Source organism: Vulpes vulpes, chromosome 5, assembly GCF_048418805.1.
Source record: "Vulpes vulpes isolate BD-2025 chromosome 5, VulVul3, whole genome shotgun sequence".
Lineage (NCBI taxonomy): Eukaryota > Metazoa > Chordata > Mammalia > Carnivora > Canidae > Vulpes > Vulpes vulpes.
The window spans coordinates 76637584-76650652 of NC_132784.1; the positions used below are offsets into that span (position 1 = coordinate 76637584).

Genomic DNA, 13069 nt, shown 5'->3' on the forward strand with positions numbered 1-13069 from the left:
AGAGGAACTGCGCCCCGGGAGATGCGCCGAGCTCCCTAAGGGCTGCAGCGCTCGGCGGGACCCGGAGCAGCTCGGAGGGGCTCGGGCGGCGGCTCCGCGGAGGGGGCTGCGGGGCAGGAGAGCGAATCCAACAGCGCAGGCCCCGGAGCAAAGGGCGCCGGGACCCAGCCCAGGATCCAGCCTCCCCCCGGGACAGGCAGAGGCCGGGAGGGCCCAGGACAGCGAGGACGCTCCTGCCCCAGCTGAGCAGATCAGCGGCCCCGCCCCGGAGCCTCCAGGCCCTGCAGACGGAGAGCCCCGGAGCAACTGCGGGAGCTGAATCCAGGGTCCCAGAGCTGCTGCCACCCTGTGGTTGTTCCTCCCGGGGCCTCACGGGGTAAACAACCCCCTCTGAGCCCTGCACCAGTCAGGGGGCAGAGCAGCTCCCCCAAGTGCTAACACCTGAGAATCAGCACAGCAGGCCCCTCCCCCAGAAGACCAGGTAGACGGACCAGTTCCAGGGGAAGTCAAGGGACGTACAGTATACAGAATCAGAAGATACTCCCCTGTGTTTTTTGGTTTTTTTTTTTTTTTTTTTTTTTGATTTCTGATTGCTTCCCCCACCCTTTTCTTCACCTTTCTTTCTTTTTCTTTCTCTTTTTCTTCTCTTTTTTCCTTTTTTTCTTCCATTTTTCTTTTTGCTTTTTCCCTTTTCTTTCCTTCTCTCTCTCTCTTTTTCTCCTTTTCCCAATACAACTTGTTTTTGGCCACTCTGCACTGAGCAAAATGACTAGAAGGAAAACCTCACCTCAAAAGAAAGAATCAGAAGCAATCCTCTCTCCCACAGAGTTACAAAATCTGGATTACAATTCAATGTCAGAAAGCCAATTCAGAAGCACTATTATACAGCTACTGGTGGCTCTAGAAAAAACCATAAAGGACTCAAGAGACTTCATGACTGCAGAATTTAGATCTAATGAGGCTGAAATTAAAAAATCAATTAAATGAGATGCAATCCAAACTAGAAGTCCTAACGACGAGGGTTAATGAGGTGGAAGAATGAGTGAGTGACATAGAAGACAGTTCATGGCAAAGAGGGAAACTGAGGAAAAAAGAGTCAGACAATTAAGAGACCATGAAGACAGATAAAGGGAAACAAACGACAGCCTGAGGAAGAAAAACCTACATTTAATTGGGGTTCCCGAGGGCGTGGAAAGGGACAGAGGGCCAGAATATGTATTTGAACAAATCATAGCTGAAAACTTTCCGAATCTGGGAACGGAAACAGGCATTCAGATCCAGGAAAGAGAGAGTTCCCCCCCTAAAATCAATAAAAACCGTTCAACACCTCCACATTTAAAACTGAAGCTTGCAAATTCCAAAGATAAGGAGAAGATCCTTAAAGGGGCAAGAGAAAAAAAGTCCCTGACTTTTATGGGGAGGAATATTAGGGTAACAGCAGACTTCTCCACAGAGACCTGGCAGGCCAGAAAGGGCTGGCAGGATATATTCAGGGTCCTAAATGAAAAGAACATGCAACCAAGAATACTCTATCCAGCAAGGCTCTCATTCAAAATGGAAGGAGAGATAAAGAGCTTCCAAGACAGGCAGGAACTGAAAGAATATGTGACCACCAAACCAGCTCTGCAAGAAATTTTAAGAGGGACTCTTAAAATTCCCCTTTAAGAAGAAGTTCAGTGGAACAATCCACAAAAACAAGGACTGAATAGATATCATGATGACACTAAACTCATATCTGTCAATAGTAACTCTGAACGTGAACGGGCTTAACGACCCGATCAAAAGGCGCAGGGCTTCAGACTGGATTAAAAAGCAGGACCCATCTATTCGCTGTCTACAAGAGAATCATTATAGACAGAAGGACACCTACAACCTGAAAATAAAAGGTTGGAGAACCATTTACCATTTGAATGGTCCTCAGAAGAAAGCAGTGGTAGCCATCCTTATATCAGATAAACTAAAATTTACCCCGAAGACTGTAGTGAGACATGAAGAGGGACACTATCTCATACTTAAAGGATCTATCCAACAAGAGGACTTAACAAACCTCAATATATATGCCCCGAATGTGGGAGCTGCCAAATATTTAAACCAATTAATAACCAAAGTGAAGAAATACTTTGATAATAATACACTTATACTTGGTGACTTCAATCTAGCTCTTTCTACCCTCAATAGGTCTTCTAAGCACAACATCTCCAAAGAAACGAGAGCTTTAAATGATACACTGGACCAGATGGATTTCACAGATATGTACAGAACTTTACATCCAAACTCAACTGCATACACATTCTTCTCAAGTGCACGTGGAACTTTCTCCAGAATAGACCACATACTGGGTCACAAATTGTGTCTTAACCGATACCAAAAGATTGGGATCGTCCCCTGCATATTCTCAGACCATAATGCCTTGAAATTAGAACTTAATCACAACAAGAAGTTTGGAAGGACCTCAAACATGTGAAGGTTAAGGACCATCCTGCTAAAAGATGAAAGGGTCAGCCAGGAAATTAAGGAACAATTTAAAAGATTCATGGAAACTAATGAGAATGAAGATACAACCCTTCTAAATCTTTGGGATGCAGCAAAAGCAGTCCTGAGGGGGAAATACATAGCAATACAAGCATCCTTTTAAAAACTGGAAAGAACTCAAATACAAAAGCTCACCTTACACCTAAAGGAGCTAGAGAAAAACAGCAGATGGACCCTACGCCCAGCAGAAGAAGAGAGTTAATTAAAATTTGAGCAGAACTCAACGAAATCGAGACCAGAAGAACTGTGGAACAGATCAACAGAACCGGGAGTTGGTTCTTTGAAAGAATTAATAAGATAGATAAGCCATTAGCCAACCTTTTAAAAAAGAAGAGAGAGAAGACTCAAATTAATAAAATCATTAATGAGAAACAAGAGATCACTACCAACACCAAGGAAATACAAACGATTTTAAAAAACATATTATGAACAGCTATACGCCAATAAATTAGGCAATCTAGAAGAAATGGATGCATTCCTGGAAAGCCACAAACTACCAAAACTGGAACAGGAAGAAATAGAAAACCTGAACAGGCCAATAACCGGGGAGGAAATTGAAGCGGTCATCAAAAGCCTCCCAAGACACAAGAGTCCAGGGCCAAATGGCTTCCCAGGGGAATTCTATCAAACATTTAAAGAAGAAATCATACCTATTCTACTAAAACTGTTTGGAAAGATAGAAAGAGATGGAGTACTTCCAAATTCGTTCTATGAGGCCAGCATCACCTTAATTCCAAAACCAGACAATGACCCCACCAAAAAGGAGAATTACAGACCAATATCCCTGATGAACATGGATGCAAAAATTCTCAACAAGATACTAGCCAATAGGATCCAACAGCACATTATGAAAATTATTCACCATGACCAAGTAGGATTTATCCCTGGGACACAAGGCTGGTTCAACACTCATAAAACAATCAATGTGATTCATCATATCAGCAAGAGAAAAGCCAAGAACCATATGATCCTCTCATTAGATGCAGAGAAAGCATTTGACAAAATACAGCATCCTTCCTGATCAAAACTCTTCAGAGTGTAGGGATAGAGGGAACTTTCCTTCGACATCTTAAAAGCCGTCTACGAAAAGCCCATGGCAAATATCATTCTCAATGGGGAAGCACTGGGAGCCCTACCCCTAAGATTCAGAACACAACAGGGATGTCTACTCTCACCACTGCTATTCAACATAGTACTGGAAGTCCTCGCCTCTGCAATCAGACAACAAAGAGACATTAAAGGCATTCAAGTTGGCAAAGAAGAAGTCAAACTCTCCCTCTTCGCCGATGACATGATACTCTTCATAGAAAACCCAAAAGCCTCCACCCCAAGATTGCTAGAACTCATACAGCAATTTGGTAGTGTGGCAAGATACAAAATCAATGCCCAGAAATCAATGGCTTTTCTATACACTAACAATTAGACTGAAGAAAGAGAAATTAAGGAGTCATTCCCATTTACAATTGCACCCAAAACCATAAGACACCGAGGAATAAACCTAACCAAAGAGGTGAAGGCTCTATATCCTAAAAACTATAGAACACTTCTGAAAGAAATTGAGGAAGACACAAAGAGATGGAAAAATATTCCATGCTCATGGATTGGCAGAATTAACATTGTGAAAATGTCAATGTTACCCAGGGCAATTTACACGTTTAATGCAATGCCTATCAAAATACCATGGACTTTCTTCAGAGAGTTAGAACAAATTATTTTAAGATTTGTGTGGAATCAGAAAACACCCGAATACCCAGGGGGATTTTAAAAAAGAAAACCAGGGATCCCTGGGTGTCGCAGCGGTTTGGCGCCTGCCTTTGGCCCAGGGCGCGATCCTGGAGACCCGGGATCGAATCCCACATCGGGCTCCCGGTGCATGGAGCCTGCTTCTCCCTCTGCCTGTGTCTCTGCCTCTCTCTCTCTCTCTCTCTGTGACTATCATAAATAAATAAATAAATTTAAAAAAAAATAAAAAAGAAAACCATATCTGGGGGCATCACAATGCCAGATTTCAGGTTGTACTACAAAGCTGTGGTCATCAAGACAGTGTGGTACTGGCACAAAAGCAGACACATAGATCAATGGAACAGAATAGAGAACCCTGAAGTGGACCCTGAAATGTATGGTCAACTAATATTCAATAAAGGAGGAAAGACTATCCATTGTAAGAAAGACAGTGTCTTCAATAAATGGTGCTGGGAAAATTGGACATCCACATGCAGAAGAATGAAACTGGACCACTCTCTTTCACAATACAGAAAGATAAACTCAAAATGGATGAGAGGTCTAAATGTGAGACAAGAGTCCATCAAAGTCATAGAGGAGAACACAGGCAACACCCTTTTTGAGCTCGGCCACAGTAACTTCTTGCAAGATACATCCACAAAGGCAAAAGAAACAAAAGCAAAAATGAACTATTGGGACATCATCAAGATAAGAAGTTTTTGTACAGCAAGGGATAGTGTCAACAAAACTAAAAGACAACCTACAGAATGGGAGAAGATATTTGCAAATGACGTATCATTTAAAGGGCTAGTTTCCAAGATCTATAAAGAACTTATGAAACTCAACACCAAAGAAACAAACAATCCAATCATGAAATGGGCAAAACACATGAAGAGAAATCTCACAGAGGAAGACATAGACATAGCCAACATGCACATGAGAAAATGTTCTGCATCACTTGCCATCAGGGAAATACAAATCAAAACCACAATGAGATACCACCTCACCCCAGTGAGAATGGGAAAAATTAACAAAGCAGGAAACCACAAATGTTGGAGAGGATGCGGAGAAAAGGGAACTCTCTTACACTGTTGGTGGGAATGCGAACTGGGGCAGCCACTCTGGAAAACTGTGTGGAGGTTCCTCAAAGAGTTAAAAATAGACCTGCCCTATGACCCAGCAATTGCACTGCTGGGTATTTACCCCAAAGATACAGATGCAATGAAACGCCGGGACACCTGCACCCTGATGTTTCTAGCAGCAATGTCCACAATAGCCAAACTGTGGAAGGAGCCTCGGTGTCCATTGAAAGATGAATGGATAAAGAAGATGTGGTTTATGTATACAATGGAATATTACTCAGGCATTAGAAACGACAAATACCCACCATTTGCTTCAACGTGAATGGAACTGGAGAGTATTATGCTGAGTGAAGTCAGTCAATCGGAGAAGGACAAACAGTGTATGTTCTCATTCATTTGGGGAATATAAATAATAGTGAAAGGGAATATAAGGGAAGGGAGAAGGAATGTGTGGGAATATCAGAAAGGGAGACAGAACATAAAGACTCCTAACTCTGGGTAACGAACTAGGCGTGGTGGAAGGGGAGGAGGGCGGGGGGTGGGAGTGAATGGGTGACGGGCAGTGAGGGGGACACTTGACGGGATGAGCACTGGGTGTTATTCTGTATGTTGGTAAATTGAACACCAATATAAAATTATTTTATTAAAAAAATAAAATTAAATAAAATCAGAAGAAAAAAATAATTTCCTTTGAAGTTAATAGGGTACATTATATATATCTATGTATCTAGTATATATGCATATCTATTATATATGCATGTAATATGTAGTAGACATTTTATTTGTATCATATGTGATACACAAATTCCTGAAATCTTAGTTATGTAATTTTCTTTCACAAATACTTCTGATTTTATAAATTCTTTCACTTATGATCTTCCTTTATCTCTCTACATGAGTACTTCATGAATAAATAACAAAGTAGAGATCATTATAGAGGTCAGAAGAACACCGGTAAAGTAAACTGCAAAGGTCAAGAGAATCTCTGAGTATCCATGGTATAATAAAGACATTTCTTAAAAGCTCTAAAGAATACCTAACTAGTTAAAGAAGTTTGATTATTTGCTAGAGACAGATTTTTTTTTAAGAAAAGAACAAAGCACCAGAAAGACAAAATGCTTGAGAGAACAGTAGAGTAAGACATACATAAAAAAATGTTATGGCCAGAGATATTTGGTTGTTTCCCAAAATATTTGAATGGCAAACATAATGAGTTCGTTCAATTAAATGGTGATTTGGGAAAGGACACATTCCCACAAGACAGAAAGACATTTTTTTAAAGAGCACTCTTTGCTTTGAAAAAAAATATTGCTTAGAAAGGTATCTGCAACTCCTAATATTTAAATAGTTTAAAATTTAATTTCAATAGAATTTAACTAGAACCACATTTTCAGAAGAATGATTATTTAAAACACTCTGTATCAAAGAAAGAAATAGTTTCATTTGAATCCATAAAGGTAAGTGTAAACTTTTCCATCAAAGGTCTTATTTAATTTTAGGTTGGCTTTCTGAGCTATTGTATCTTCAGTATCAAAATTCAGAAAGTTGAAATATTTATAGAATATTAAGGGAATAATCTAATGAACATAAAACTATATTTCAGGACACATTTATACTTTTTTTTTTTTGTTTTTCTATGAGCAGATCAGTGAGATAGGCAATAAAAACATTGAAAATTTCCTACTTTGAAAGGTAACATTTGTCATAATGTAACAAAACATGCAAATATTTGGGGCAGTTTTGACAAAAAATTCTAATGTAGCAAAACTTAGTAAAGTGGGAACTGGATATTTTAAACATAAGTTTGTACCCTGCCATCAATGAAATAAATAATTATCTCTAAAGAAATGCTGTCTTGAAAAGAAATCTGAAACTTTTAGGGCATTGAAAAATTATTGATATTAGATTTTTCTGATTAAGGAGATACTACAGACCCAAACTGCAAACATAACTGCCTGTTCGTTGTCCTTATCCAAGGGGATTTAGCGTTCTGAGGTAATTAGCTGGATAAAACAGAAATTTTCCTGTGTCCCTGAGAAAAAAAGTCCAACTGCAATGAAGTTCTGTCTATTAAATGTACAAAAGAATAAACTCTCTGTTTGCCTTTCAGCTTGAAGGGCTTTTAAGAATGAATAGCGTTAATTTCAGAGTAGTGGCATGACCTTCTTTGCTCTTCTCTATATATAATGGAGGAACACATACATGCAATCAAATTATGCTTATAAAACAATCTCATCTCCAATGCTAGGCATGGTTTAGTGGATTTAAAACACTAGAAACTATTATATATTTTAATGTTTTACTAATTATTAAGGTGAAATTTTAGTTGTGAAAATACTTAGAAGAAATCTCAGGTTGTCATTTCCATCCCCTGCTTCCTACCTTCCTCCATCCCTCCTCCCTTCCTGCCTGCCTTCCTTTCTTTCTTCCTTCCTGTTGCTTGAGTTTCATCTGGTTCCTGATTCATTTATTCTTTAAGAGTCATTTGTGAAAATAAAATGTTCACAGCTTTATGGGAGATGTAGGTAATCTCTTTGCATTGCAGAACATTATAATTTCATTGGAAATTTTTGGAAATTAGACACAAAATCACTTAAATGTATACAATCATTCCTATAAATGTATATTAAATATAAAACCATGGAAGTAGAAGCTGTCAAACAGAGTCTGAAATATATAGTGGAATTAGAATAAGGTTTGCAGTCAGAGACTGTTGGATCTCTGCACTGATTCTTTATAACTCAGTTCTCTCCAATTTTCTGGGTCATTAAAAAATTGAAGATTAACTTGTGAATCCTGCATATATCTGATCAATATATGATAACTTCCAATATTATAGTAAATCCTCATTATTGGAATAGACTGAAAAATCATCAAATTCATAGAGAGAATGTACATATTATTAAGGAAAGATCTTTATGGTATTATAATATCTAAGAAGGGAATTAGAAATTAGATAGAAACTGATTATTCTAATTCCTTCATTTCAAGAGTCTTTATTGTGCAATGACTCATTTAATATTTATAATGTTTATAATATTTATGTTTGGGAAATTAAAAAAATACTCATCATTAATTCTTATTCAGAACTTGCATCAAACCCCATTTGAGCAAATTAGTTACTCAGTAAGTTGTAGATTGTTAGTTTCTGATTTATTTTCCAATTATTTATTAATTCTACTTTGTTCTGTTTTTCCAAAATGCTCACCTATTAGAATACCAGAGAAGACTAAAGACAGGACCATCATGTGAGAGGAGAGAGAGAAGTAAATACAAACACAGCATGAGAATAGCATATCTTACGCCAACCTCTGATGGAGAGTATAGTGCATAACAGTTAATAATGGGAATTATTATACATTTATGAATCAAATGCATATTGAATGGTTTATGTACATTAAATACCCAGGAAGGATGTAGTATATAAATATGATATTTTATGTTCTCTTCGTTTTACTTGTTGTAGTAAAAGTAAGCTGGACTTTTGAATTGTACAAGCCTGAATTCAAACTTCAATAATGCCATTTATTTGTTGTGATCTTGGTTGATTCATATAACATTTTCATGTTGAAGTTACTTACAAATAGAATGGTAACAGAATTACCTCCCAGCACCATTATGAGGATTGACTAAGACAACATCTGTGAATATACCTACCACAATGTAGAATCCCTGCTCTAGAAGTTACATGCTTAAATGTAATCTTCAGATACTGGAATAGGTGCATGTCCTCTACTCAGTACCATAGGAATGATACCATCATACAGGCACTTTCCATTTTCCAAGTACTAGGTGAATCAAACACAGAACTTAACAAGGTGATGTTGGTATCACAGAAAGATTTGTAGGATGTACTTTAGGAGCTCGTTGGAAAGAAAGAACATGTGTAGGGAGACAATAGAGCTCAGAAAGGAGTTGTATGGTCTAGGAGAGCCTGATAAATGAACTGGGAGTTTTGTGTTACTTATAGAATATTTTAGTAAAATAGGATGGAAATAGGCAAAATAAACATACGATCAGAGTAGGAAGGGCAACCTTCCTCTTGGATCCTTTTAAAAAGGGATTTTTCTCCCTTTGACTTAAGTCTTTTTTTTTTTTTTTTTGACTTAAGTCTTGATTGAAAACATGGCTATTCATATCAGGAATTAAATCTCAAATGCGATATTTGCAATTTGATAAATATCTCTTTCCCCATTGATAGCCAGTTTTGAATGACTTTCAGTTGAAATAAACTGGCTATAACAACCATTACAAGACAAAAAAAAAAAAAATCACAGAGACCACTCAGGAAAATCACTTTCCTCAGCTCATTTCTTAATATATAATGGGATGATGACACAAAAAATATTTGAGACAGCTTAAATCCAAATGTGAATGTATATAAATATTTTACAAGAATAACATGAAGAGGAAGTTCGGTTTGCCAACATATAGTATAACACCCAGTGCTCATCCCATCAAGTGCCCTTCTAAACAAATTGTCAAATGGCTTCCCTAAAATGAATATTTTTATTAATTTTATTAATGTGATACCAATTAGACCAATTAGCTACCATCATACCAATTAGCTATCATCAAAGCTGATAACAAAACACAGCCTTACTCATCTCATTATTTTTTTAAAGATTTTATTTATTTATTGATAACAGAGAGAAAGAGAGGCAGAGACACAGGCAGAGGGAGAAGCAGACTCATGCAGGGAGCCTGATGTGGGACTTGATCCTGGGTCTCCAGGATCACATCCTGGGCTGAAGGCAGCACCAAACCACTGGGCCACCGAGGCTGCCCAATCATCTCATTATTAGTAACAAGAAAATATATCAGTTTTCAGCAGACCTAATTCCTGATAGGAATATTTTCTGATCAATAATATTTAGTGACAGAATGAACATTTTTAAAACTATGGCTTAACATTAAATGCAGAAGTTTCTCTAAGACTCATTGTTAGTGACTTTATCACTTTAAAAGTGCAGTACACTTATTTCATAGGTTAACAAACTACAACTCAGGCAGATAAAGCGATCTCACATGTTGAATTCTTTATTTTCACAGATGTTACCCAGAGACCAAACTATAGAAGGCAATTTGTCTTCAGTTGTGGCATTTGTTCTCCTGGGATTTTCTGACCTTCCTAACATCCAGGGATTTCTATTTGGAATTTTCTTTCTCATCTACATGTCCATCTTAATAGGAAATGGTCTTATCATAATAATTACAAGGGTAGACTCTGTTCTCCAGACACCCATGTATTTTTTTATTGCAAATTTTTCCTTTTTGGAAATCTGTTATGTGTCTGTAACCCTCCCCAGGATTCTGGTGAACCTTTGGATTCAGGACAGAAGCATTTCTTGGTTGGGCTGTGCCACTCAAATGTGCTTTTTCCTCATGCTGGGAGCCACTGAATGTTTCCTCTTGGCAGTGATGGCCTATGACCGCTACGTGGCCATTTGTAACCCTCTGCACTACCCTCTCATCATGAACCACAAGATGTGCGTCCAACTGGCTGTTGGTGCCTGGCTTAGTGGAATTCCAGTCCAGATAGGACAAACATGTCAGGTGTTCTCGTTGCCTTTCTGTGGTTCTAATCAAATTAACCACTTCTTCTGTGACATCCCCCCATTGATCAAGCTGGCTTGTGGGGACACTTCACTTAATGAGATGTGTGTCTTTGTAGTTGCTATATTATTTGTCATGATTCCTTTTCTATTTATAATTGGCTCTTATGTGAAAATCATTTCCACCATCCTAAAGTTGTCCTCAGCCAGGGGCCGGTCTAAAGCCTTCTCCACCTGTTCTTCCCATATCATTGTTGTGCTTTTATTCTTTGGATCGGCTACCATCACCTACTTAAGGCCCAAATCCAATCATTCTGCAAGAACTGACAAGATGCTCTCTCTTTTCTACACCATTGTGACTCCTATGTTTAACCCTCTGATATACAGCCTTAGGAACAAGGATGTGATCACAGCACTGAAAAAATTATTAATCAAGAAAACAGTGTGAGCATCATACAGATCACTTTTTAATACATTTGTTTCATAGCTATCACAAAAATTAAATTAAATTCCATTTTACTTATGTTTACTGATGGCACAATCAATCACTCATATTTATTATGTAATCATTGGTGATTATTGTGTGTTTTAGAGTTCTGGCCTAAAGTCACTTGTAGCTGCATCTTTAACAAGCCAATTAATTAATTTTAAAATCCTCTATTCTTTAAGACAAGTTCATTTTTTTTCACAGAATATTATAAATTTACCTACCTTAAAAATTTTCAGATGATTTTAACTTCTAGAACTATTTTTTAAAATGTGTAGAAGTAGGCCTGGACTTACCCATTTGTCAAATATTTACAAATACTATGCTGGCATTTATGACACATTCATTTCTTCCTGATATGTTTACACCTAGATATGTTTTAAGGGAGTGAACACAAGACAAGTTATAAATCATACTGAAATTGTAAACAGAAATTAAAAACAAAATGAAATTCTTTAACTGTATCCACTTTCTCAGTATGAATTAAGAAAATGTTTCCATGTGTAACCAGAGGAAGTCAAACCCCTGATCTGGCTCTGTCATTCTGTTTTAAATATAGTTCATGATTGGATGAGGAAATGGGGTAAAGTGGGTGATGGGCATTAAGAAGGGCACTTGATGGAATGAGCACTGGGTGTTATATGCAACTGATAAATCACTAAATTCTACCTCTGAAACTAATTATACACTATATGTTAATTAATTGCTTTTAAATAAAATAAAAAATATATTTCACCTATAACTTTTCTCACACTTAAAGAACCCATTTGAAACTTTAAAGGGGAGAAAGCAAGAAAAAAACATTTACATACGATTACTCAATATCACAAATAGCAATATATGCACATTGAAGATGCACAACACTGTCTGCCTATAAATTATATTTAAATTAGTGTAACAGTGACTATTATTTCCCCTTTTATCCTTGTTTCATTTATATAAAATAAGACTCTTTTTACTAGAGAGTACGGATAAAATCAAGAACTAATCAATCATAAATATCCTACAGATAAGAAGACTTAGGGTATTTATCTTTTTTTTAATAAATTAATTTTTTATTGGTGTTCAATTTACCAACATAAAGAATAACACCCAGTACTCATCCCGTCAAGTGTCCCCTTCAGTGCCCGTCACCCACTCACCCCCACCCCCCGCCCTCCTCCCCTTCCACCATCCCTAGTTCGTTTCCCAGAGTTAGGAGTCTTTATGTTTTGTCTCGACTTAGGTTGTTTATCAACATTGCACTTAACATCCACTTCTCTGTTTTGAGTGTGCAACTCAGAGGATACTGTCATTATTTCTAAACATTTTTTGTTAATGTTTGAGGACTGTATTATTTATCCAACATTGGATATAAATTATCCAATTTATAAGTTTGTTTATCCCTGTAGATATTTGTCCCTTTCGATTAGTTTCTCTTTATAAGGGCTTGCATTTTTAAAAATTATTTCTTAATTTAAATTCAATTAGTCAATATATAGTACATCATTAGTTTCAGATGTAGTGTTCAATAATTTATTTTAATTATAATATTGGATGTATAAGTTTGAATTTTCATTTTTAAGGACTAGCATTTAACCTTCCACCTTAACATGATGCCCTATGTCATCTTTGTTTTTATAAGTATGGATGGATGTAAATATCTTAACCTACCTCATGTATTTTCTTACACGTATGAAGAATTGCATATA

The 13069-nt window shown here is 37.2% G+C and overlaps 1 protein-coding gene across 1 annotated transcript; it reads left to right on the top strand.

Annotated features, from left to right (window-relative positions):
* The first annotated feature begins 10364 nt into the window (after positions 1–10364).
* Positions 10365–11339, top strand: LOC112912033 (olfactory receptor 10AG1-like). The gene has a single exon (XM_025988762.1). The coding sequence runs from the start codon at positions 10365–10367 to the stop codon at positions 11337–11339; it is 975 nt and encodes a 324-aa protein (XP_025844547.1).
* Positions 11340–13069: the final 1730 nt, after the last annotated feature.

Coding starts and splice junctions, on each gene's coding strand:
- LOC112912033 (XM_025988762.1), top strand. CDS start 10,365: ATGTTGAATTCTTTATTTTCACAGATGTTACCCAGAGACCAAACTATA.